We start from the raw sequence: 27,739 nt of genomic DNA, 5'->3' as shown, positions 1-27,739 counted from the left end.
TTGCTGGCTAAAACAAACAAGCTCAGCTGTTTGGGATGTGAAAAAAATCACAATATATGAACAAACTAATAATAAACCAACGGAGGTATTTAGAGTATACTATAAGAGTAATCAAGAGCACAAATATTCGAATGGAAATCAAAAGAATAAAATACTAGGATAAAGATTACACAGGGAAAAAAGACAATTACAACAAAAAACACGGAATTTCCAAAATAGCACGTTCAAATAAACAAAAGTAAATAAGCAACCCGGACTCCACTAACAAGCTGGGAACAATGACCAGGTATATAGACAGGGGAACGCTATTTCAAAAGGAAATGTCTAGTTTGAATTAGACACATAACATTCTGAACGCCACTTCAACTCAAAAGACATTAATATTTTTTTCGTACCATATTTCATGTTAAAAATCGGAGAGTATGGACCAGTATGTATTTTATCATATAAATAACGATTGTGTGACAAAACGATTGTACATTTGGAAGTCCTAAAACACATATGCAGACATAGGTTATGCGTCCGAGTTTATTGAAACAAAAATATAATATTGAAATAATTTCAAAAATAATTTGCAGTTATGTTTTCAATGAAATATTAAGAGGTGGCATGTAGAAACCAGGTAGATCCCATGATTAAATATTATCATATTAAGTTTTTTTATTCAAATGTAATGTTAAACTCATTATGATGTAAGAGATAAGGCAATAAGGGATGATTAAGAATATATTCCCAAAGATTCCATAAAAATCAATACCAAAGACTTATTTCCTTTTATTCTAAAGTTTATAGTGCTTTCCATTTAACATTTTTTTCATTCTTTCTGAGTAAATAATAAATTAACATTCTTTTTTACAATAACTTAAAGTGTTTTTGATCATGTTAAACTCATTATGATGTTAGAGAAAAAAGCAATTGTGGAAAATTCAGAATACATTCCCAAAGATTCCAAACAAATCAAATAAATCATGAATATACTAATAATTTCCTTTTATTTCAAAGCTTCTAGTGCTTTCTATTTAACCTGAATTATTCTTACTGAGTATATAATAAACTAGCATTCCTGTTTACAAGAACTTAAGTTTTTGATCTCCAATGGATGAAAACGTTTTGGAAACAAAATACGGCATGTGCCTTCCATTATCTTGGTCTTCCATGGACGCCATCTTTAATGTTAACCAAAATTATAAAAAAAGTTAAACTATAAAGTTTTTTTTTATAATTGCTTGAATCATCTATAGTTCTTTTGCCTTGAAGTCCCATGAAACTACAATTCCTTGCAGTGGACCGAGAGTCAATTTTGTTGTGTCAACATCGGCATCAGTATTGAATCCTACGTCACTTCCTGTCGTCATTACAGCTGATGATGTTGCATCAATGGTGCTATGGAATGATGTGTAGTCATGGGTCTCAGAACTTCCACCAAAATTAATTGCTACCAAGTACCTTATATGTGAATAAAAGAAAGAATATTCAGTTAACACAGACTATTTTTATGATTGACTGATTTTATAGATGTATAATACTAAAATATGCATTCATAAATAAATTGTCATTTTGGCCATTCTCATTTTTAACATGCTCTTTAAAAATGGTCATTGATTTTGCACCATTTTATTGTTGTTTTGTAGTTCCAGTAAGTAAGAGCTTGCACGTGAACATACAAATCCTACCATAGTTTTAATGTGTAGACTATCTTTCGTCCTCTAGATGTATTGAAGGTTACATGTTTGTGGTATAATTGTTTCGTGTGCTACATCGCTGGATTTATTCATGTGCGTAATCGTTCACGACATTTTCGATGTTAAAAAAATGAAATATTTTACTTATAATGTGAAAGAACAGTTTTCATGATTTTCTGAAAAAAATATTATATATTAAAAGGAAACAATGAAAATGCTGACACAAACTTCTCTTACCCCGTTACACCATCAAACTCTCTAACAAAAGAGAATATGTTGTCATTTGAGTAAGCTGTTCTATATTCTCCATAGCGGAAGGCGTCGTTTGCTCTCAATGATATTAACTCTTTGATGTAGCCATGTAACGACCCGGATACACTGCCTTGTGACTATTGAATAGATATGCAACAAAATATTGAGTGTGCGAAATATTTAAAGTGCGTCAAAATACAAAACACAGAAGGAAGAAATTTTAAAAGTCAACCGTTTACACAGTGTATAGATTAACCATTCCACTTTCTACTTTATTAACGGAACTAGTACAAAATATAAAGAAACCTAAATCATGACTATCCCCTAAATGCTTATTACATTCATGGATGTTTTTGTATATACCCTAACTACATATTTCAGGATTGTACCCACGCACGATTCTTCATTAGATCATCCTTAAAAAAATGTTGGTTTGTTGTTATCGACTTACAATTTCAGATGTGAGTAAGTAGGTTGGTGATTTTTTTTCTTCCGAAAGATGCCGAAAAGTGAAGCCAATGTGCTAAAAAATAGAATAAAAATTTATCCTGGAAATGATGGAAAAAAGTGAGTAGGTAGGTTTTTGACGACTAGGCCCATGAATAGCAAACCAACATTTTTTCAAGACCGGTCATATTTCTACGTACTTTAACATTCACAGTTCCGTAGTCACTATTTACACCGTTCCATGGGTTGGTACAAGTTGATGTACAGTTCTGGAAACCTGCATTTGTCGTGTTTTCCCATTGCATTAGTCCCCGCATGGTATTAGTCCCAGCAATGTCTGACATTCCTATCTCTTCGCCATAGTACAGAATTGGAGTCCCCGGAAGTAACATTGAAAGCATGTAGAATGGTCGACTGTAGTTGGCAGGAAACCTAGAGCCAAAACGAGGCATTTCATCGACCCCTGTCTACAAATGGCAAAAGCAAAACATTAAAAATATTTTCCATTAAGTCACAAGCTTCCGACAATAATCATAAAATAGGAATCGGTTCTATGAAATGCATTAGGGGAAAAGTGACTTCTTTCTGAGATGTAGACTTTGAAGACCGTGTACATGTAGCATGCTTTGTCAATCTATCTTATCATCTCTGACTGCTTTAGCTTAGTATTTGGCTAACACTACTTCAGAATGAACAGAAACTTAGACTAAGATATAAAACATGGACAGGTTATAAAAAAGTTTTAGTTTTAAGAATTGCGGGTTTCCCGGTGTTATAATCAAACTAATTAAAATTCTCTATAGCTTTTACTTCAGAAAGAATTAAAATTTAAAAAAAAACATTGTATTTCTCTTACACTGATAACTCTCAATCATTGAATTGACAACGTCAAAATCATATGTCATAAGAAAGCTTAAATTATTTACTTGTACATACCATCCATGTAGGCCATTTGTTCGTTGAAAATTTACTAATCCAATCTTTAGTGTAATCTTTGATGCATTTTCCATTACATGAATCTTTTCCTACTGGGTTAAGGGAGAGTTGTACCCCACTTCCCGGAAAAACACCGTAGTATGACATTTTGTCCATAACTGTTCCGCTTCTGTCCGCCATTAATATCCTGCAATAATTGATTAAAAATGTTTACAGAATGATTGATGTACTTGGTGGGATTTATTTCTTTGTATTATTCAAAATGCAGAAAAAATTCGTAGGCAAAACGGCTAGATTTAGCTATACTTTTTAACATTTTAGCGCTACTAAATAGGATGTTAACAAATCATTTGAAAAAAAGGATTCAATTCATACTTAAAAATTCATTTCAAAGTCTTCATTACTACCAAAACTGTATACTGTCAATTTACTATCTAAAGAATTTTTGAGAACTCTTTGCATCCACAATCATGATTGAATATCGGTAACTGCAGTTACCAACGTATACATGCTGATCTTGTTTTTTTTCAAAAATTTAGCAATATAAAAAAAACAATGGAATTCAGAAAATATGGAATACAAACAACGTGAAGTGGTAGCTTTACTTACTTTGTTGATGTGTTGCTTAATTCGTTAGTGATTGCTCTGAATTTTGACAGCTGATATATATTACTCTCTATCCCATACGTATATTCCCGGTTATTCTGAAAAAGTAAGAAATTCGGCGTCTATACATTTGATGAACATATTACTCCAATGAATTTTGTGACAAAGAAGATTCTGAAAAAAAAATGCCGCATCATGAAATAAGTGCAAAGTTAGAATCGAAAATTTTCTTAGCGTATAATAACACCTATCTCTTGTAAAAGTGTTAACTAAACTGAATTGGCAGGAGGAAATTCATGCATATCAAAACCTCACCACAGTTACTATAATTTCTAATTCAGAAACAGCTACAAACCACATAACAATATATTAAGTTAGTCATTCGGTTGGAAAGAGTTCTCGGGGTTGGTTGATTTACTGAATTTACTAAAAATACATAATACGAAAGAACTATAGTTACGGAAAAATATATCATGCAGGTCGAAAAACATCATTTGTTAGGTGGGTTTTCTGCACCTTGAATCACATCTACCCTTGAAAGTGTTAGAATATACCGGAGGTAATGTGCTTTCATTGCGCATGTCGTAATCTTCCATCATATAACCACTGTTTCGAACATAGAATCCATCAACTCCTTCAGTTATCATCCAATACTCCATAATATCCTAAAAAGAAGTAAAAATGAGTACACAGCATAAACAAAGACTGACAAATAATAATAGCATCAATAATTTCATTTGAATGTTTTCAGAGTTCAATTTTCCTTTAACAGGCAAAAGACGATTGATTGATTGATTGATTGATTGTGTGGTCGGTATTTCATGCATTTCAGGATGAGATCGTTTGACTCGCCAAACAGACCCTGCCTTGCACTAGTTCGACACGCTGATTCTTATTTCCAGTGTGCTAGTTCACAGAAGTACCAGCCTACAAGTAGGCATGCCATTCCAATTTGGACATATTATTCTAACTCAGAGCAAACCACTCATCAGTCTATCTCCTATATGCCGTGCGCTCACCAGAAATGCATTGACTACAAATTTTAAAGCCATTGGTATGACTCGACCTGAGTTTGAACCCATGATTTTCACTTTCCAGGTGAGCACCCTACCCTAGACCACTGCAGTGGATCCAGAGATTTTGGAAAGGGCTCCCAGACTATCATCTGCTAATATTTGCCAAACTTTTGCACAAAATTAAAAAAAAGAAAAATTTTGTAAAGGAGGGTTTGAACCCTTTAAATTCACCCTGGACCACCGAGGCGTAGCAAAAAAAAAATGATACCGATGATACTCACTTTTAACTGGTCAAGAACTAGTTTGCTCCTGAGGTTTAGGTCTGGTTGGTTTACATCAAACTGGTGTAGATAATACTGGTCTCTGGTTTTGTCCATTTCCCATGCAGAGCTATAATCAATTGTGAGCTGAAAATAAATAGGAATATCTATAGTAATCAATGTGTTTCTAAGTTAAACTCAGACACTTCCACAGTAAGCTAACTTTCTTACATGTTATTTAAATCGGCAGACAGTTCAAAAAGCCTTTTTAGTAAATCATGCATCAAACTCCGAAGCTCGCACAACACAGTGAACCTAGGCATAGGGCCTCACCGCTGTTTTGAAGGTTTGTCCTTACTCGGTGCCTGTGGCCCCCTTTTAATGTACAGATTCAATGTGTATTCTTAAATAGGAATAAGATGAAAATTAATTAACAATTAAACCAGCAATAATTAAAGCGGTTGGATTAACTTAAGTCATAGGGCTTGCTCCCTCTATCAAGCTTTAGTCGGGCTACATTTTTGTGGGAGCAAGCCCTGTTGTTTAGTGTATCCATTACCCTACCATTATATCCAAGTTATGCTACCAAGGCGTTTAATGTGAAAATACGGAAATCAAACTATTTCGAGAGATTGGAATTTCGAAGAATATAAAAATGATTCAATGGATCGAAGAGTATAATTAATGCCATCATGGTTTACTTTCTATTGACCGACACGAGCCGTCTTTGTCCCAATTTTAAGCCGAGAAATAAAAAAATGTTCGTGACTACTAACCATCGGGTGGTCATTATATTTTTGCGAGTGTTTTCCCACCATTTTACATTTCCAAGTTTTCTACAAACCGATTCTCCTTCAACTTATTCTTGATTTAAATGGTGTCTCTACTTTCTATGGTAAAATTAAGATTTTAAAATGAGCGCGAAAGCTGGCAGGTTTAAAATCTTAAATTTTACCATCTCGTGTGGAGAAAAAAATTAAACCAGTCATTAATGAAGGAGAACCTATATTTCTCATACGTCTTGTACGTCCATATATAGTTACAAACAACTTGAAACTGATCAATAATGGAACATGAATCTATGGTTAAATGGAACAAACCGCATTATCGAAATAACCACGGCTAATTTGCTTCGTTAATAAGATAATAATAATAAAAAAACAGTACTTGAGAAGTCATTATACGACAGTAAACAGTTTGTATCAAAATTAAGAAAATAATGCTCAAAAAATCTTTTAGATATATGAGAACAAAGGAAATACAAATGAGAGAAATATCTTTTGAATCTGTTGTTGGTATGAATCTTTGAAATTGCTAACTTTGATTAGTGCATGGGGCAGAAATTAAGGCAAAATTGGCGTCGTTATTAACACTGCATGGATACGTGAGAAGTAACATAACAAGGAATATAAAAATAGCTTCAATTCAATTTCTGTCCTCGTAACTAATGTTGCGGCGTCACAGCGTACTTTGACCGACCTGGAACGTCTTGCTCAATATCAACCAGAATGTCATGATACAGTTTCTGAATCGATCTATTGATCTATAAATAATTACCCAGTTCGTTGGATTATCCGACCAAACATAGAAGTTCTTGTATGTATCATTAGACTGTTTACTTTGCTGAAACCATGAATGCTGTGCACTGGTCTGATTTGGGATGAAGTCAAGTATTATCTTCATTCCTGAAATGAAAGAAATATAGAAAGAGTAATCAAGGGAACCAACTGAAGGTTCTAGCGGAAATCAAATGAATGTAATCCAGGGACAAAGACCAGACATGGGAAACAGACATACACAACAAAGATCATAAAGTAACTAAAATAATACATACAAAGTAACAAAAGCAAATGAGCAACTTGGACTTCACTAAAAACTGGGAGTATGGACCAAGTGCACCGGTATGGTAAGCGCTCTCTGTTTTTCTAGAAACACCCGCCGAGCTGTTCATAAAAAAGTCAAGTCCGGGGTAGGCGAAAGAGGAAAGGAAAAATATGACACATTCAACAAATCAGTTTTCACAGTGCAGATGAATATACCGTAACGATCCACGAGTTCATGATGACGACCGTAAAACTTCTGTGGTGATGACTTCAATCGTGTAGCAACATAACCCTGTTCCAGAAGCCTACTTGTAAGAAGTCTAGCACGATACAAAAAGTCTTCGTAGTTTCGGCAAGCTCTGGCATAACGTACGAGTTGTGATAAGAACACTCCATATGCAGGTGCTGAAGGGATGTTGCCACAAATGAAAGGAAAGTTGACAATTCTGATTGAAGAGTCATCATGTTTGTCGTTAAGTTTGGTCAATAGCTTCCCCTTATCATCGATTTCTAAGAAACTATACAAGTAATTGTGGCCAATTCAGAATCTGGGTACAAACAATAAAACCGTTTTGATTTCATTTAAGATGAAATCGGCATCATCACATAAAAAAATATAACTCTCCCACAAAATGTTTTTCTTTATTTTTACTTTTTGTATGCGGGAAGGACATGTGTGTGCCAACTGTCGACTATGCACGGAAAGGACATATGTGCCCATGGTTGACAGCCCCGGATGGTACATTACTTCCAAGTTATATAAATTTGATTTTTGTTCAGCAGCAACAGGTGGTAAAAGTTTTATTTGAAAATATTGTGGGGGAAATATAGAATCATATTTAACCTCAAAAGGACATAATAGTTATGTTTTCTTTTTAAACATTGTAAAATTAATGCCGATAACCTTACTACACAGTCAAAGAAACGCGATCAAATCAACTGCAATATAAAAATGAAACAAATATGGGCGAATCCAAATAAAAAAACACTCGTATTGGAGATAGTGTGAGGCAGAGGTCGAAGTGGAATAAACTAATACTTTTACAAATAATTATGCTTTTTACGGTTTCAACACCAAGATTTTGTTTTTGTAAAGATCCGATAGAGTAAATATATTTTCGCGGCATCACAGGTCAGCTTTGAGTCAGACCGAAATCGGGATCTCAATGCTCGTATGGATATATACAATAGTAATGTAATTATCTTTTTATGTATAATTATGTGTACACAATAGTTTATTAGAAATGACCAGTGCATGTTTTTATATGCACAAATATGCATATATGACTTATTTGATATTGAAACAGTTTCGGGAGATTAAGATTTCAAAGAATTGAGTAAGCAATTGCTCATGAACTATATGCATCTCTTTCTTTCTTTTTTTTTTTTTGGGGGGGGGACTTCTAATTTCAAATGGAAAAAAAGTTTCTATTTTTCATGAAATTTTTTACTAACCTTTGTCGTGGACAGCTTTGATCAGGTTCTTTAAATCTTGTAATGTTCCATAAATAGGGTCAACGGATTTATGATTAGTGATACCAAACTCTGAGTTATTCCCATCCATTTGATATATTGGGCTCAATGACACAGCGCCTACTCCAAGACCCTTAATGTAATCCAGCTTTGACTGTACTCCTGTAAAAAAGATATTTGCGTAAATGAAATGGCCAAGAGATTCCAGGTTTTTGAGTATTGAATATTTTTCAGTATAATGATGGCGTATACATGTCTTAAATACATTTCAAAATTACTTTCCAGATTTTTTTCTGAAACCAATCCCAAATTTGGACCTCATAATAATTGGAAGCGGTGTTATGTTTCTTCCTAGTATTTTCTATGCTTTTATGTACTTAATCTACTAATTATTTCAATTATTAGTACCATTCTGTGTTAGAATCAGGCAATGAGTGGCACATCATATTTCTCAATATGTTTTTTTCCTCAAATATATTCACTACATCTAGAAAACAACTGAAACGCTATTTAAATTTATCCTGAAGCATCTGTGACATAAATATTTTTGGACTACATATATATATTTTCCCGCCATTTTCCCATAGTGCATTTCAACTAAATTTGACATATCAATATCTTAAAAAGGTGTTTTTTCCTTCATGTGCCACACCTTATACATATTTTTCCTACGTCTTAGACGGAGAAGTACTTTAAAAATAATAAGGTATTCATTTTCGAACTATGACATTAGAAATGGAAAAAAACGGATATGGTGAAATGCGACAAATTCACAAGCGTAACTTGTAAGTGGCAATTATAAAGCAAAACTTTATAAAAAAAATGCTGTCGTTTCAAATTTTGGTTGATGATTAGTGATGAATTTCGTACTGTAGTCTAGAGTAAATATTTTGCGGAGTTTATTTTGGAATTTTTTATTTTGACAAAACGCTAAAATACGTAAAAATTATCACCCTCGCGAAAATCTGCCGTTACACCATGTAACCTAGAAACAAAATATCAAATACTTTCAGAGATCATCTAAGGTCTTAACAAATGTAAACACACAATCAATGAGTAAGCTCTGAAACAAATGATATATCAAATTACCTTTTATGTCACCATTTCCGTCACCATCACTGTCGTAGAAACTTCTGACGTATACCCGGTACATGACGTCATTCTGCCACCATGATCTGGCATCCTTGTCGCGACACTTTGGGTAAGCAAATATCAGTGCCACAACAGTAATAATCAGAGCAAACCAACCAATCAGAATGATTCCAACACAGATCATACGCAGTCGTACCCAGAATGGTTGAGATGAGTGTCTCAAAAGTTCCTCTTTTCCCATCCCGCGAAATGGGTTAGATTGTTGCTGATCGGAAGACATGTTTAAATTGACATCGTCAGGACTCCTAAAGGTGAAACGAATTGATAATTAAAAAAAATATTTTTGCTACCACGGATCAGGAGTTTTCCTCAGTGATGGAAGTATTTTAAATTAATAATTTAAAACACATTGACTTACATTTTTATTGAAATACGAAGAGTAGCAGTAGGTAAGAATACAAAAAGGTTTGGAATGTTAGATTTACCAGATTCCAAAGACAACGAAGTTGTTCAATTCATTACATTTTAAATTAATGTACTAGGTTTCAATAGATTTTAATACATACGTGTATTTCGGAGCACCTCTGTCATTGTCGATGCTACTAGCACTAACGAGATAGACTCCAGAGCTCATAGTTGTGTCAGGTCAGCTGTAGAAAATAAGGTTAAACAATTTAGTTGAAACTATTATGAGACAGGTTTAATCTGTATAGGACGAAGTTTTTAAGCTAGAGTGGCCTTTCCGATGACAACCTAAATTCTAGTAGTCTTGGAACGACTTGTCTGTGGACTGAATTGATCTATTTGTTCAGATACGAAATTTGCTTGCTCTACATTGAGTTTGTTTTTCTCATTTGGAACTATATGATTATTTTGCCCGCACTTAATCTAAAAATCCCGGAAAGTTCAGCTTGATGTAACTTCCTCTCAGACTGAAATCGGGGTTCCTAATTTTACATCTTAAATTCGTGTGCATTAGCGTTTTGAGGAATTCCTCCTCTATTACCACTGTATCTACTGAAATTAATACATATGATGCAGGGAAAATATTTATTAATACAAAAGTTTACGCATTCCATGACGGAGACTAAAATGATGTCTGAAAATAAAAATTAACCAAAAACCAAAAGCAAAATCCATTGAATTTTGTGAATTCCGAAATTAAAGTTTGAATTTGTATAAGTTCATTCTAAAGGGCTTTAAAACCAAAATCGATTAACCATGACAATAAAACAAAACATCCGTAAGTGGCGGATCCCGAATAACCAAAGGGGGGTTTACTCGGGCCTAAAATTTTTTTCTCAAGTAAATTACGAAAAAAAATATGCATCATAATTCACTTGTATTATTAAAGCGATTCTAAACAAGGAATTTGTTCGATTATTTATTGAACTTTGTTGCTTTGTGAGTATACTAAAACCTGTCCAAACCGAACTTTTATTTCTTATCAGGAACGATTACAGACCACAACGCCGGTCTTGCTTTGTCATTTGTTCTTGCACTTATATAGGTTATGTATGAAATTGGCGTACACTTTGCAAGATTTCGGTTTGACTTGGTTGAATTTAGTGGGATACGAATGTATGGTTCTCTCCAAAACGCAGATTTTAATACAGAAAGGACTATCGCCATGTGAAAGTAATGTATATGTAAAGTGAAAAAAAAAATTCGATTGTTCGGTGGGTTTTTCTTCATCATGAATCGTATTAACATGAGCAGCATCTGATTTTTATATGGACTGGTATTTATGTGAATTATAACCTTAGTAAAGGGGTTTGGTTAAGACCGGTTTCGTTGCATTTTCAATATTATTATGATAATTATTAAAAAATGTTAAGTCTATAAGGGCCCTCTTTTCACCTGGCAACCGTGTATACATGTATGTTGTTTTTGAAAGATGATTTTGAAACAGTTGTTACATTTAGATTTATTTATTTCATTAAAATAATTATGATAAAGCCTGCCAACGAATAAATAATTCTTTAAAATGCTCGACTGAACTATTTGATGTACTAAACATGTAACAACTGTTAGTTGTTCTGAATAGACCAATTACTATTCAAGTAGAAATTTACCTGCATATAAATCAACTGCTTAAAACCTCTATTATTGACGTAAATATGTATCCTCATTTTTTAAATACATGTATACACATATCTATATACACTTCAATTTACATTTCAAAGGGCTTACATACAAATGTACATATATCAAAGCTTTATCGTAATGATTGTTTTGGTATCCTCGTTTGATCATTAATCATATCAAATTTATTATGTTAGTGGCTAGTTATAAAAACACAGTTTGAGATAATTTGATCACCATATCATCTTCTTATCAGATTTGATTATTTTGGCGTCTATTTTTGCATCCTCTTTCAAAATCAAATGTTAAAGAAGGTAATACAATTCCTTAGATGGCATATACTGAGGAGCAAAGTGACCCCAAAAGAGGAAGACAATTTTTTTAAAACTGTATATAGGAGTACGGTTAAAAAACATCCTAATTGAAATCATTTCACAAAAGAACATATTCGTGTACGTATTAATTATATAACAATTTTTATGCCACCCCAACCTGTGGCCTTTTCACAAAAAATCGTTAGTGTAAAATTAGTCGTAAGTTATGACGTCACAATACTTTGATTTACTATGACGTCATAACTTACGACTAATTTTACACTTACGATTTTTTGTGAAAAGGACCACTGCTGACCTATATCTAAGGGAACGACCATTTGATTCTAATCGCGGGGGGGGGGGGTCATGGAAAATTTAGGGGCCAGATATTTATTTTTGAAATTTTGATGGTCAGAAAATTTATTTTTATTCACATGGAGGCAAGATTATTTATTTCCATTTCGCAGTATGAGGTATCTATACTGAAGTCAGGAAACTTTATTTTCTAGGAGGTGTCGGGCAGATTATTTATTTCCAACTTTTTCAGGGCAGAATATTTCATTTCCAAATTCTGCCATACCCACCTACCCCCAGAATCATATGGTCGTCCCCTGTATTTAGAAGGTGTTGTTCTGAAATAAGAACAGGGAAATCGAATGATTATTTGCTTGCAATATATAGCATTATGAAATAAGGCACAATAGGTATACGCAGTCATATCAAATATCCTCATCCGGGTGAGTAAATGAACATAGTATACAAAGCCTTTGTTTTTTTTGTGAAAGTAAGAAAACGAAACGAGAGTACACCACAACCTACGCTAATAATACCTACTGGTTAAAAATGTCAAATTTAAACAAAATTGAGGTATTCGTCACTACTGACATTTTTGTAGCTGGACACACAGCATAAAGATAGGTTAAACCTGAACCCGTGAAGTACTCAAAATATGAGGGACCGCTTGAAAGACAAGTCATGCCCCCTTTTTACATTATAACATTGAAGGTATGACCCTCCCCTTTCCATCAGAGATCTTCAGTTTTCAACATATGACGAGGAAATATATGCATGTCAAGTAAAAATGGTTTTATATATAGGTAAATAATATATAATTTACTATAAAGAAAATTATCGCCTACCTTTGTGACTCTATACTTGATATGTACAGATTTTGAATGTTTAGGGTAGGTGTCTCACCTGGATGGCTATATAAATTACCTGTAACAGGTAAAATGAACTTAAGGGGGATACTTACTAGCTTCCAGCTGAATCTAAAGTAGTAAAGTATTGCTATTCGTTGTTAGTGTGTGGAAAGACAATTTGCTACTTTTTTGACAGTTTGTTGGACTTTTATGGTCATGTATTGACTCAGGATATCTGGTTAATCAAGCAAGAAAGTGCTTATATTCAGACAATGTCATAATGATTTATGTATGTATGCATGTACACAATTTAAATGTATAACGCCGTAAATCCACTAAAAGAAGATGTATCTGTCTATGTGTTCACCGATTAAAACAAACCAACAATCGTATATACATATGTATGATTTCAGGGGCGAACCCAGGGGTTTCGGAAGGAAACCAAGATTACTGAATTATTAAAAGTTTGAAATAACCTCAAAAGACATTTAACACACAAAAACTACTCCTGATAACATCAATTGAAGCCATTTAACATTGAGGGGAAAGTCAGTGAATCGTTTCTCTTCTTTGATTTGTTTACATTTGTTATATTAAAATTCGAATTCTGTAATCTCAAACCTTAATAACTATTAATTTCACAGCAAGAGATACTTGTAAACTATTGTGTAAAACGTACTGGTATTTTACATCGTTATAATACAGTACTTGCTCTGTTTTATACCAGGCTACAGAAATAAGACAAAAGTTACAGGACAACATATTTACAGCGCCATAATTGTAAATCGTCTGCTCTAAGCTTGTTATTATCCCGTAATTTTATTGTTTATTGTTTATTATTTGCTGTTTTTTTTTCTGTTTTTACTTTCCATCACTTCACTAATTCTTAACTAATACAATAATATTCCAAACAAAAAAAAAAAAAAAACAAAAAAAAAACCCAAATACAAATAAAGTAAAACCAAACAAACAAATAGAACAATCAAATACTAAAAAAAAACGAAAACAAAACAAAAAAAAAAAAAAATAAAATAAACACAGAAAGAAAGAAAGAAAGAAAGAAAAACCAGACAAAGAAAAAACAAACAAACAAATAAAAACAATCAAAAACAAAACGAAACAAAACACAAAAAAGCAAAATAAAACGGAACAAATTAACAAGAATCACTACATAAGGCCCTGTGCTTAGAATATCTTTTATAAATCTGGTTTTCCATCTCCATTATACAGTTACCTACATTTTGACCTTCAGCATTTGTACCCGTTAAGTACATACGACACTAAAATCATGAACTAGGGATTGTTGTTAAACAAAACTTTGTTTAAAGTTTTTATCTTTCATTGTATACATTTATCCATTCACGTTTATTGTTGATGTTATACATACATACGGGAACCATTTGATTGTTAGGGCAGGAGCGTAGCTGAGGCCAAATTGAAGTGTATGCAAAATTACGGCAGGGGGTCCAGGAGGGCGAAGCCCCCACCGAAGCTGCGCGGAGATAGCGTTTTAGAGCATCATTTATGCCTCTCCTGGATGTATTTTATCTAAAAAAAATTGGCAAAATTAAGTGCAGGCAAAAGCTTTTTTGCCTAATGGCAGCTACGTGCCTGTAGGGTATAACTATATATGAGCGATTCATGTTGTAGCTTATACGTTCAGGCAGGATTGGAACTAAAAGAGAAAAATATTCCGGACGAGCCTAAAAAGCCTAATAGTTGAAAAAAGAGGGGACACGGAATATAGCACGAAAAATTGGATACCAAATCCATAAAAATCAAAGTGTTTGTTCCTATAATCCTCTGCGCATGAACTTGCGACTTCAGTTTCCTAATACTACGAGCAAGTTCATCTGAAAGCACTTTATTAGAACATTAAGCATTGTACTTTTAGTGCATACAACACACGAATCACCAGATTAAACCAGAGCCTTTTTTCACATGATAAAATAAAACTTGTATTCAACGCGGGAAAAAACTTGAATGTTTACACAGGCGACCTATATTTTGACCCAGATCTCTTACGTTATCGATACAGGAGAGTGTCTCGAATATATAACAACAATGCTGGTCCAAAGTTCCTGACATTATAATCGAGTATCAAAATAAAATGAAACGTATAAAATATTTTTGACGAACAGACGTGTTTTTTTTTAGTTGAAAACGTGGAAAAATGATTTCGATGGATAATAAAATAAAGGAATGGACAAATAAAGCCCTTTTCATGGTCACAGTGTTCGTACTGGCAACTTCAGCGCGAGGTTAGTTGTTCGATTATTTGGCACAATTAGGCAAAATATGTGTAATTAAACAGAAAACGAATAATATTTGTGTGATGATGTTTTTTATTCCAGATATTGATTTTTTAAAGATACCTGACCGATATCAGATTATTTTTGTAAATAATTTAAAGGGCACTGTGTCAAATCAATAAAATATCTATAGATACACTGTTATATTTGCCGTACGAATTATAAATTCTTTTAATATTTGCCAAATATACCTATTATAGGTCATGCAAATGAAAATTACTCAGACTGGATATTTTCTTAATAGTGTACAGATACACACTCATATAGATACATATACAGTTAACCTTAATGGTATACCCAGCTTGGTATTAATTGGGAGAAGTTAGAATATTCGGATTTTGCATTCTCATTCATATATTTTTGTACATGCCTTAATATTGATAAGTGACCATCGATTCCAAAACAACGTAAAATTTGATACTAGATTGTATTCATTCAAGTATTTAAGAAGGGATGGGGATTCAAAATTCAAAATTTTGTAAAATATTTTCCAACCCCGAGATCCTCCTTTGCATTCGCCAATGTCATGATTATACGAAGTTAACATGGCATTGAAGTAGCAATAAAAAAAATCAAAAAAAAAAAAAAAATCTAAGCTTTGTTTTTATTTCAGGAGAATGGCTGTTGATGTTTGTATATTTATTCAGAGACAAGGTACAAGAGTCGTTCCATGGCAACAGCTTTCCATCTAGTTCCAACAACATCTCACAAACCATACCTTTACTGGAACAATGGAAACTACAGAATATACATTTATTTTTGATCATGTCCATTTCGGTTTCATTCCTGATGTTCTGGGGCGTTGGTGGATTCTTCCAGTATTATTTCTACTACAAAAGACGCGATCAGGTAGTATTATTATGTACTAATTGCATTCAGTTTAAAATTGGTTAACTTAGTCTGTTAATATTTGAGTAGCTGTCTCTGTAAGAATCATGCAAAATCTGAAAACATGTGATACACCTGAAAAAAGGCTACATGTTTTTTTGTAATTCAGTTGTTTTATGGGTCTATACTATGAAATGTGTAATTATTCATTCAAATATGCCAGCTCTTAGGAGATAATCAACATTGAAAATCCAATAGATTCTATTGTATTTGAGTGTCATTTACAGAGTTTTCTCCCTTAATTTTGAAATCTACAGTGCATTCTATATATTCTACTAAGAACACTGATAATATGAAAAAATGAATGTTAATTTCTGTTTACCATGACAATTCAAACAAAATATCAAAAATAAAAATATGTAGGTTTTTTTACCCATGAATGGTATTTTGCATGATTCTTAGTTGGAGTGCTACTTAACTTTTAATCCTTTGATAATGTTTGACAATAATATTGATACAACAACAATATTTTCTGAACCGTGTTATGTTTGAATGCTTCAAGTATGCTTGTTGATTTGAGTGAGGCAAATAAAAGTCTTGAAGTCGAATTCCAACTTCAGGACATTTGCACACAGAATAGTCTCGAGATCTCAGGACATCATTTAAGTTAGTCGATTGAAACAATGCATAAATTGGTAATTTTTTTTATTATAGTAGCAGTCATGCTATACATGAGCACGATGTATACCTTAATTTCTCATATACATGCAGTACAGGGCCGGATCCAGACGCTTTAAAAAGGAGGGATGCTAGCCTAGGTTCTTCAGAAAAAGATGGTGCTAGGACATTATTTGCCATTTTTTGTCAATTTTACACAGGAAAATGACAAATTTTCCAATAAAAATGGGGGAACCAACCCTTTGCAGTCCCCCTCTGGATCCGCCGCTGCAGTATGCGAAAGGAAACCCAATGCAATTTTTCCCCGTGGAACGACAAATATCCAATTATCGTTCTTAATGCTTTTGTTCGTTCAAAAGGTATGATGTGATAACACTGTTCGAAAAGGGATCTTTATCAACCAAAATATCACAGCCCGCCTGACTCAGATTATTTCAGATAACTTATAATAGATTTTACAATGCGTACTCTGGTCCTCTTCCGGCATAAATTCAAACAAATATATTTTTATAAAGACTTTTTCTCATGCTGTCTTTTCTAAAAATCTTAAACTTATTTCCTCATTTTTTTTCTTTAGGCTTCTGAGTGGAAATGTCAGCCTGATAAATTCCTAACAGCAGAAAATGAGCGGCATGAGTTCTTCTTGGGATCAGCAAACATGCTTCTTGGTGCGACACTCTCCGGATTTATTGCCTGTTTTATTGTTAACGGGGGTAGGTCAACCTTCACAGTTAGTTTAAATTGCATGATTTAACTAAATTGTATACCCAAATAAACTTTTGTTATGAATGATACCGTTAAGTGTCAGTAACTCTCTGTTTGATCTTAGCTCTTTTGCTTTATTACAACAAATAGGTTATATCCCATTTCCGGTCCAGTGGTCATATATATTTACCAATTTTCTTATTATCTCATAAGAGAAAGTTAAAATATTGATTTATTACCCTGTTTGATTCAGTTGAACCAGCACGTACAAAAGATGTCTCAACTAATTATTAATGCCTTAAACTGTATGTCTGACGTAAATATGTAGATTGCAGGAGGTCTTTGTATTTTGTTTTAATTTCTCTCGAAGTAAAGATACGAACCCACATATATTCAGGTCACACGATATTCTGACTCTTTATGACTTGTACCATTACAGGTTATACAACTTTGTACTATGATCCATCAGAAAGAGGTTGGTTATACTTCCTGGCGTCCATACCGGCATTGTATATTTATATAGATTGTTTGGCATACTATTTCCATCGACTCACCCATACAAAATGGCTGTACGTCAACATCCATAAAGTACACCACCGATACCACCAGCCGACGGCTTTTAGTACTGTTGCCATGCACCCAGCTGAGTTTTTGCTCCATCAGAGTTACCTCATTCTTGTTCCGTTTTGTTTCCCCATTCATGCAGGTATATATTAAATTTTACATAATTTTAATTATTAAAAAAAACAACAACACAAACGCGCAACCATTTAACACAAACCAAAACCAAACCACAAAAAGAAAAAAAATACATAACATTCAATAAAAACATATTACTAGTGCTTATTCAAATTGTAAATAGCAGTGATCCTTTTGCAAATTTATTCTGACATAACTATATGGAAATAGCATCGATTGTGTGAAAATAGACCGATCAAGAAATTCAGAAAGAAAGCACTGCATGACTGATCATAGAGGGAGGGGGTCAACTAAAAAAAAGCAAAAAGGGGAAGGCCCATTGATTCTGTTATGGTTGGGAGATAATGTCTGCAACTTTGAACATTGCTTAAGTGTTTGCAAAATGAAAGGAATGCAATTTGCTATAGATATGATACTTTTCATTATAAATTTAATTGCAGGAGTTTACATTTTTCTTTTACTGTATGTATATTATTACGGCATGATGGACCACTCAGGAGTAAAAATGGATGCCTTGTGGCCATGGCAACCACCATCAATGTTCCATGACAACCACCACAAGTGAGTTAACTCTTCTGTAGTTCTAAATATGTCGACATCAATATGAATGTTCAAAAACGCTTTAACTAACAAAAAAAAGTTTAAAGGAAATTGACAATTTCAGTTACCATTAGTATGTAATAGTTTCATATACAATAAGCGATATTGAACCCCTGTGCAATCTGAAAAAAAAACTTATTCCGCTTTGTGGATCCTTTCTATAACACATCAGATCGAAATTTGATAATCAAAGTTATTCAGATCTTAAAAAAAACATAAGAACATTAAGTCAATTTTGGTAGATAAAAGATTACCCTTAAAGCAAATCCCCAAAAATCTTCGAAGAGGTTACTTAGCTCTCATAAGCGCCGTTTTTTTGCTTGTCATAACCTTATTTCTGTTTAATCAAAGGTATTTCCATGTCAACTTCGGTTTTAATTCGTATTTCTTCGACTGGTTCCATGACACTCTTCGACAGGAAGACAGGGAATACGGAGAAGACATATTTGGTGGAAAGGGGAGAAACTTTGTGAAGAAAGTTCGATAATTAGGCTGAATCTAGTGTCTTACGTTTCTTGTTTGTTAACATAATATCATATCTTGCCACTATTTTAAAAAAAATGATTTTCTAGTCATTCACAAGCAAACAATTTGTAACTTGTTCTTTAAGGGGGTAAACCTATGGTAAGGGACATAACTCTTACTAATCATTGGAACACTTGTATTCACCATTTACATCTATCTCTTGCAAGTTTCAAAATAACTTTGACTGATTTCACTGTGTTGCAAGGGAAAGCTTGTAAGTCTTTGTTGAAATTGAACACGATACACGCATATCACTGATTTCAAGAGTTATATCCCTTACCCAAGGTCCACCTTCTTAAATTGAAGAAAATTGTTTTATACATTTCATGGACTGTTCTAATTGCTCCCCTTTGTTCATTTTAACAAACTTTTAATTTGTAATGTTTTCATGCTGACATAATCCATGTATGGGATTTGTTTTTGTATGTTTTAAAAGTTGTAAAATTTGATTTTCACGAGAGGTAACATATTCCTTGTGACTAAAGCGCTGTTTTAAATGACTTCTAATGTTTTAAAATTATTGTTTTTTTTCCAAGCAAATCGTGACAAAATGCAGGTTGTAGAAGGAAAATATCGGAATTTACATAATGTTTTTAAATAACAAACTTTATCAATGTTTTGAGTGAGCTGTTACAAAATTGTTGAATTCAATGAAATATATTATAACTGGAATTTTTTCTATGATGAATTGTTGCATTTTCGCTTTTAATTCTTAATTTACAATATAAGTTACAGAATGAATTCAGTGAAAAATATGTACATTTTGTATGTTTTGAGAATTAATAACAATTTTCCATGCGAATTCAATGCAGAGTAGTCATGTGTTTAGAGGATTCATAACAATTTTCCATAGGATTCCCGCTACACAAATTCTTGACGTTAAGCGTCATTGACACATAATTTACCAATGCAGTCTTAGTATTTTTAGTGTCGTCGTTGATAATTAGTTGCTATGCAACTGTTCCTAAACAGAATTCATTGAAGGACTTTTTGTCTTGAGAATTCTGTTATATAATTCTTTTTAGTATTTTCAGTGTTGTACAATGTAGTTGATAATGAGCTGCTATGGCAACTGTTCTTAAACAGAATTCATTGAAGGACTTTTTGTCTTGAGAATTCTGTTAGTTAATCTTTTTTAAGTATTTTTGGTGTTGTTGTTGACAATTAGTTGCTATGACAACTGTTCTTAAACAGAATTCATTGAAGGACTTTTTGTCTTGAGAATTCTGTTAAATTAATCTTTTTTAGTATTTTAAGTGTTGTAGTTGACAATTAGTTGCTATGACAACCGTTCGTAAACAGAATTCATTGAAGGACTTTTTGTTTGGAGAGTTCTGTAAAATGCTTCCTTAACTTTATTTTTGCTGATTATGTTGCTATGACAACTGTTCTTAAACAGAATTCATTGAAGGACTTTTTGTCTTGAGAATTCTGTTAAATTAATCTTTTTTAGTATTTTAAGTGTTGTAGTTGACAATTAGTTGCTATGACAACCGTTCGTAAACAGAATTCATTGAAGGACTTTTTGTTTGGAGAGTTCTGTAAAATGCTTCCTTAACTTTATTTTTGCTGATTATGTTATTTTCAAGTTTATTGCATTTAATTGTTTCTGTTATTATGATGTAGTAGATGATAGGACAGTACAGGTCTTTTTGTTTGTTTGTTGTGTTTTTGTTTGTGTTAAGAAGCCAGTAATTAAGCCATCAGGGTATTTTTTTCTAATTTTAATAGCCGTAGTTTATCTTATTACTTTTTAAAGTTTTAACAATTAGTTCTTTATACATCTGTTGAATTGTTGTAATAAATGTAGCATTAGTTGGTTTGTATTCATTTTGGCCTAAAAAAGACACGACGGCAAATGTCCGTAGGTGCTAATTTCACAACATTCAGTTGTTTCTCTGGACTTTACCTTAACTTTAACCTGAAGAGGACTATATTTCAACATGATTCTACATATGTCAGCTCACAATCCTCAGAATGACATGTTGGGTTAGCGAACTTATACTGGTCACCGAAAGTGAAGGGTCTATAAATAAGCATAGGAAATCCTAGTTTTTCACAGGATAGGGGTATATTTAGAAAAAATGCATTTATAAAATGTATAGAAATGTTTTTCCTTTTAGAAACACTTTCAAATTTTGAAATAAAATGAGAACTTTTTTCACAGCGCTATGAGGAACTGGAGGTAATTTCTGCGTAGTACTATTTTTGCGTACGTTCCAAATGCTCGTTGGTTGAATTGGTTTTCTGTAACATATAGTAGGTCCATTTAACTTCATATGCAGATCCGAGACGGGGGATAGGTGGACGAAACTGAAATTGCTTTATTTTATATGTTTAAACGTTGAGGACAATTAAAAGAAAGTGTAGTAAAACAATCAAGCAAATTCATTACTCAGCATTGTCTTTTAAACATAAGTGAATATGATGCATATTTTTTCACATATTTCTGGAGGAAAAATTTGAGCTGCGGGTTTGCTCTCTTGTAGATATTTAGATCCGCCATTGAATTTCTTATTTTGCTCTTAAAACAAATACCGTTGATAACAGTGAACTGTTAGCAAAAAACTGAAAATCAGAAATCTTTTTTGATTTATACCTATTGTCATGAAAAATTCTTTAATTATTTTCCTCTTCAGAATTCAACTGTTCATTAACTTGAGATTGCAGGGAATTCTAACTTCGTGATTACTTGTGAAACCGGGTCATGGTCTACCAAAAAACCAAAGTCTGTTAAATATATACATCAATTTTATTATTTTATTATCAGATAGATACTTTTTTTTTATCTAAATTTACTTTGTCAAAATATAACCGTCATACCTGTACAAACGCACCTGGTCCATGCTCCCAGTTTTTAGTGGTCCGATTTGCTCATTTGATTTTGTTACTTTGTATGTATGATTTTAGTTACTTTATGTTCTTTGTTGTGTTTGTCTGTTTTCCATGTCTGGTCTTTGTACCTGGATCACATTCTTTTGATTACCGCTATAATCTTGGTTCCCTTGATTACTCTGTCCATCAAAAGCGTTACATTTACCAGTCAAAAACAATTACCGTCTATTTCTGACAAAAAGATTATAGACAATGGATTTTCATTAATTAAAATATATCTTCTGTACTATTTCGACTACTTGTTGGACAAAATTTGCCTATACTGGAAAACAATTAGATTGAGGTTTAGTGCGCTATAAAACATGGTTTAACCCAATTTCAGGCACAGATAAGACGGATATATAGGCCACCTTTAACCTCAAGCTATAACCTATCTCGAGTGCGTTTTAAGCAAATGCATACCGCATCGATAAACATCCTCCAGAATTTTCTGCCGCTTAGGAAGTAGAGATAGAAATTGATAGCATGGTTCAAGTCGGAGAGGAAAAATATGATATTGTATATAAGATAGTATATGGCATAAGTATGGACATCTTGCTTGTAATTCCAGTAGTTTTATATTATCATTAAACAACAGTTGGGTAAGGTAAGTATAACAAAAACTACGGACACACTTATAAGCATTATAGTTATGTGGTGTTGGTTCGCCAGTTTTGCTGATTGTTAGTATGTCTGATTTGTTGGTCAATTTCATATGTTTGCTTGAAGCCATTTTTAGTCCCCTAATAATTAAAACATTGAATATGACAAGCAAAACGAACGCAACGATGCTATATGTGACTCCATCTATCCAATACCAAACTTTGGCCCCAAAATCTGAGAATTCGTCTTGAAATGTGCATTCCCACATTAAAATGTTGTGCGTATTTTCAATATGAGTCCAACTCATTTCAAGATGAGTGCATATTCACGGTAAAGAGAGCTATTGTCACAAGCGACATGATAATGCATGCACGTCTTTTTGTGCACAACTTCGTAACTTTTAGCGGAAACTATACTGCTATAAAGCGTTCTATTGTCATGGAGACAAGCAACCAATTTGAATAGTGCATTAGGTAATATATCGTAAATAACATAAATTTACAACCGAAATCGTATAGTCTAATGTTTCGAAGGGTTAATATCAAGTACGTGAGTTTAAATATCAGAACCATTGCATCAACGAATGAAAGTACAGCCATGTAAAGTGTGGATGACGTCAAAAGTCTCAATTTAGATATTGTAATGAGCGCAAAAATGGTACTCGGGACTCCTAATGCCACCAGTATACAAAGGTAATAGCGATTGATTAATACGGCAGCTTTAAATTCGTCAAATTCCCATAGCTGCTCTATAAGTGTTTGTGGTGGTGCTACTGAATAATAATTCAGAAAGATTGTTTGGTTAAACGAATCTACCGCCTGGTTTAGAATTGTAGCAACTGCCCAGTCATTCATAAAATCAGGCACTGTTTTATTATCTGGACATGTGTTTGTAAATGACATCTTGATGTGCAGTTTGTGAGTTGCCTCGTTGTTACTACATATCTGTTAAAAAATAAATAAATAATTATCTTGATAATCAGGAAGATTTATCAGATCAAATATTCACTGTTACGTTCCATACTGCATTGAAAATATTCATTGGTTGATTGGTGAGGTTATCTTTACCATTTGAACAGACCAATGTCGTAATTTCACTCTTTCGTTTTCATCCGGATTTGACATATTAATGCGAGAACTCGGTGGGTATTTCCAGAAGAGTAGAGGACGTTTACCCTACCGGTGCACCTGTTCTATACTGCCAGTGTTTTAGTGAATCAGTTATATATTATTTTCTGCGTGTATATACTTTGTTAATTTATGGTGTTTTGTCTTTCTATGGTCAGTATTTTACCAATACTCTGTCCCTCATTCTTATCATGATCTTTTTTGCTTTTATTTGAAAATCTTATCTTTATACTCATATAACAATACAGCTCTTGGATAGTATATAAGGTCGTGTTTATATACTAGACGGGCTGCATATTTGATAGTGGGCATTATCCGTTGTGCTTTACCTATGCGAGAGGGAACTATTTGTACTCATATAAAGACTATTAATTTTTTTTAAAATTGATTATGTAATGCCTAGTTGTAATGGGTGATGTCTCGGCCAACGGGAACATGGAGAATTCCCAGAACTCCCGTCATGCGTTTGCTTGAAAAGTTCAATTAATCATTTCGCAATTACGTACAAAGAGACCTATTTTGAGCCGTTTATGCTTTAGTAGTGCTTCCTTCATATGATGGACGTCTCTGACGCGCTGTACAATTTTTATACATGTAAGAATATGCTTTTTGCATCTATTAGCGTCTTGTGATTAACCGGAGACGTTTGTTCCTGGGAAACAAATGTATTAATAAAATCAAAATAAATAATATTAATGTTTTCATTAGTATTCTCAAAGTTTATCAAATAAAAATAACGAATACTTACGTCTGTCTTTTATGGGAATTCTCAACATCGTTTCGCTCAATGAGATTATATCATAAATTCATCGAATATATTTGGTGAATAAAAATATAAAACAATGTTTACCATGGATAAAGCATTATTAATTCATAAAAAAAAACAACTAAAATAATGAAAAAAAAAATATCCTTATTTATGCTTCATCTCTGTAGAAATGAATGGCAGGCTTCAGGGCATTCATTTACGTTGATTGAATTTGCAATAATTTTTGAAAATCAAAAGGAAAAAGATTGAATTATTCATTGTTTTAAACTCCTATATTTTATCATGCTTTGAACATTTCACACACTTTTTAGAACAAAAGTTACTAATGATTGATGGTAAGTTAGAACGACAAAAAGAACACTGTTTTTATTTCCGACTTGAATGGGTATAATGATTATTTTAAGTATATATAAACTATTGTAAATTATACGGTTACCACAGTTTCGATGGTTGTCATCGAAGACCTACTGCTATGCTAAATCGAAGGGAAAGTTTTGTACCGAGGTCACACCGTGAAATGAAGTGGTCATCGCTGAAATTTCATCGGTCTGCCTGTGGTATGTTCGTTTTGTTTGTTTGTTTCTAAGTGTGTTTGTGTGTGTGTGTGTGTGAAAGAGAGAAAAAATTAACAAATACAACCACATTTAATTCCTTGTCTAGAAAATTGTACAACATATACTGTGCAGACATATATCTGTTATATGGAGAATTGATTATGTAATATTTCAATCAGATTTTTATATTTGAAGAATTCCTGTTTTACACTTATAAATCATTGTGTTGTGTCAACTGCTAGTTTCTTATATATTCTTTGTGAAGATGCATTGATATACATATGGTCATTATGGTTGGTTGTTGTATTGTATATAAGATATAAAACAGTAAAAGTACTTGGCAAAGTTTCTCCCATTTGAATTCATTTTGTTGGTATGAAATGACTAAACTGATTCGCGGTTTATGACGCACATGTAGTAAAGATATATATTTGTATCAATCCAATATCACACAGAATGAACTTCATAACTAGTTATTGAATTTAGAATATGTTATGATGACTTAAGTACTTCTTCGCCTAAGAATCAGGCAAAATGTGCATACGGTGTGGCATATGTAAATATACATAAAAAAAAAACAAAAAACAAACAAAAAAAAAAAAAAAAAACAAACAAAAACAAAAAACAAACAAACAAAAAAAAAAAAAAAAAAAACCAAAAAAAAAAAACCCAAACAAACAAACAAACTAACACAAAACTTACGCGTAAAAACGCCAAACTTACGCGAATTAATGCGAAACATTTGTTTTGTTTATATATATATAAAGGTAGAAAAAAACGTTTAATTTGTTCGGCTAGTATATTTCTACACTTTGACTTCGATATTTTCCCCTAGAATTTTCATTTTTCCCTTTTTGTGTTGGAGGTCGAAATGGGGAGATAAGTGTTATCTACCAAATATTTTGTTTAAAACAGGGTCATACAAATTACCAAGCTGCCCCTCCCCATGATTATATAGCGATCACCATGATGCTTTGATATAAAAAAAAATGGCTAAATAAATTCTTGCTTGTCGTCGATTCAAAATGCTTTCACTTTCAAGGAGACGCTTATTGATGATCATCATGGCAGCGAGGGAACTCACTGCTACGTATATTTCTACTAAATGATAGACATTTGAAAAAAAAAGTAAATGTCGGTCTTCATAATATATATAAAGTATTTTGCATTATTTCGCGTAAGTAATGCGTTATTTTGCGAAAGTATCACGTTATTACGCGTTAGTTTCGCGTTATTTCGCGAAAGTTTCTTGCTATTTTGCCTAAGTTTCGCGTTATTACGTGAAAGTTTTTTTATAATTCCACGTTAATTTTGCGGTATTACACGAAAGTTTCGCGTTATTACGAGTAAGTTTCGCGTTATTACGCATTAATTTCACGTTATTTCGCGAAAGGTCTAATACATAAACGACAAAATCTCGTTCAGATAATTCATAATCATGTTTTGATCAAATAAAGACCCATATATTGAATTTCTGCTTTTTGGGTTCTTTTTCTTACACGTGCAACCAAACTAATTACCATGTTTTTTCGGTAACTTTATTTGTTAAACCGTTGCTTATTGAAAACTTGTTTGATCATTCCATATTATGGTTTTAATTTTTTCCCAGTTGATGCGTCATGTAAATTCTAAATATGATTTAATTTATGTATTAGTTGTGTTCGTACTGCTTCTGTTCCACCTTTTACTTTTAACAATTTACACATTTCTCCCTGTTTTAAGTTTTATTGTCTCTCTTTATCACGTCTGCACCGTACGTTTGCACTTCTCTCTAAAACATGCCCACATGCATATCCTTCTCAATCACACCACTTTACTCATTGAAGAGGTTTACTTAGTTTTATTTTTTGAAATTTTTGTACTGATCTCTCTTGACAAGCTTAATTTTCCAACCAAACTTCTCTTAAATGGTCTTGATGACGGATGATATAGCTACACAAAGAGAGAGAATCGGACTGTTTTACTCATTATCACGTAAAAGAAACTCTAAGAAATGTCTCTCCTTGTTTGATATTATGCTTAAATCTTAGTTATTCGCAAATCCTGAATAATTCTGTCTCTTTTCTTCACTTAAACGTGCAAAGCATTAAACCAAAACTTGAGCAAATAACAATTGAATATAACGACTATAACTGACTTCAAATCTTGTCCTATTTGGATCAGATGAGATGTCTGATGAGTATAATGTTGAAATGTTTACCAAGGTTCAAAAGTTTTTGCTGCAGAGCAAACGCTTCAAATCAAGAAAATAAATTACACAGTTACTAGTTTGAATAATTTAAAGAATTCCTTACGTCCAGAGAAATTACATAGGGCATTAAGTATCAACCTCTTCGC

The 27,739-nt window shown here is 32.9% G+C and overlaps 2 protein-coding genes and 1 pseudogene across 3 annotated transcripts; 1 reads left to right on the top strand and 2 right to left on the bottom strand.

The window, feature by feature from the left end:
* Positions 1-514: 514 nt before the first annotated feature.
* Positions 515-13,204, bottom strand: LOC148612281 (amino acid transporter heavy chain SLC3A1-like). 2 transcript variants are annotated; one of them, XM_088593566.1, is made up of 12 exons: positions 13,126-13,204; positions 10,154-10,237; positions 9,585-9,892; positions 8,478-8,657; positions 6,757-6,884; positions 5,221-5,346; positions 4,478-4,588; positions 3,927-4,021; positions 3,318-3,504; positions 2,582-2,848; positions 1,920-2,071; positions 515-1,446 (listed from the first exon to the last, which is right to left on the bottom strand). In XM_088593566.1, the coding sequence occupies exons 2-12, from the start codon at positions 10,219-10,221 to the stop codon at positions 1,236-1,238; spliced, it is 1,833 nt and encodes a 610-aa protein (XP_088449692.1). In that variant the 5' UTR covers positions 10,222-10,237; positions 13,126-13,204; the 3' UTR covers positions 515-1,235. The 2 variants fall into 2 exon arrangements, with proteins under 2 accessions (XP_088449692.1, XP_088449694.1); XM_088593568.1 differs by lacking the exon at positions 13,126-13,204 and adding an exon at positions 11,663-11,725.
* A 942-nt stretch (positions 13,205-14,146) lies between these two features.
* Positions 14,147-21,291, top strand: LOC148612280 (uncharacterized). The gene is made up of 6 exons (XM_088593569.1): positions 14,147-15,389; positions 16,054-16,289; positions 17,524-17,659; positions 18,091-18,357; positions 18,791-18,911; positions 19,302-21,291. Exons 1-6 carry the CDS (start codon positions 15,302-15,304, stop codon positions 19,435-19,437), a joined length of 984 nt encoding a protein of 327 aa, XP_088449695.1. The 5' UTR covers positions 14,147-15,301; the 3' UTR covers positions 19,438-21,291.
* Positions 21,292-22,733: 1,442 nt separating this feature from the next.
* LOC148612279 (uncharacterized) lies at positions 22,734-23,854 on the bottom strand (annotated as a pseudogene).
* Between the last annotated feature and the right edge of the window lie 3,885 nt (positions 23,855-27,739).

Source organism: Perna viridis, chromosome 7, assembly GCF_037379345.1.
Source record: "Perna viridis isolate PV_CMFRI_1.1 ecotype Kerala chromosome 7, ASM3737934v1, whole genome shotgun sequence".
Lineage (NCBI taxonomy): Eukaryota > Metazoa > Mollusca > Bivalvia > Mytilida > Mytilidae > Perna > Perna viridis.
The sequence above is the reverse complement of the archived record's forward strand: the minus strand, read 5'-3'. Positions and strand labels throughout refer to the sequence as shown.

What these genes read in the sequence shown, in the direction of transcription:
- LOC148612281 (XM_088593566.1), bottom strand. Translation starts at nt 10,221, where the DNA reads ATGAGCTCTGGAGTCTATCTCGTTAGTGCTAGTAGCATCGACAATGAC. An exon ending in ATGAAAGCACATTACCTCCG is followed by an intron (nt 4,022 to 4,477) that starts GTATATTCTAAC and finishes TTACTTTTTCAG; the next exon opens with AATAACCGGGAATATACGTA. An exon ending in TTAAGCAACACATCAACAAA is followed by an intron (nt 3,505 to 3,926) that starts GTAAGTAAAGCT and finishes CAATTATTGCAG; the next exon opens with GATATTAATGGCGGACAGAA.
- LOC148612280 (XM_088593569.1), top strand. Translation starts at nt 15,302, where the DNA reads ATGATTTCGATGGATAATAAAATAAAGGAATGGACAAATAAAGCCCTT. An exon ending in ACTACAAAAGACGCGATCAG is followed by an intron (nt 16,290 to 17,523) that starts GTAGTATTATTA and finishes TTTTTTCTTTAG; the next exon opens with GCTTCTGAGTGGAAATGTCA. An exon ending in CTGTTTTATTGTTAACGGGG is followed by an intron (nt 17,660 to 18,090) that starts GTAGGTCAACCT and finishes GTACCATTACAG; the next exon opens with GTTATACAACTTTGTACTAT.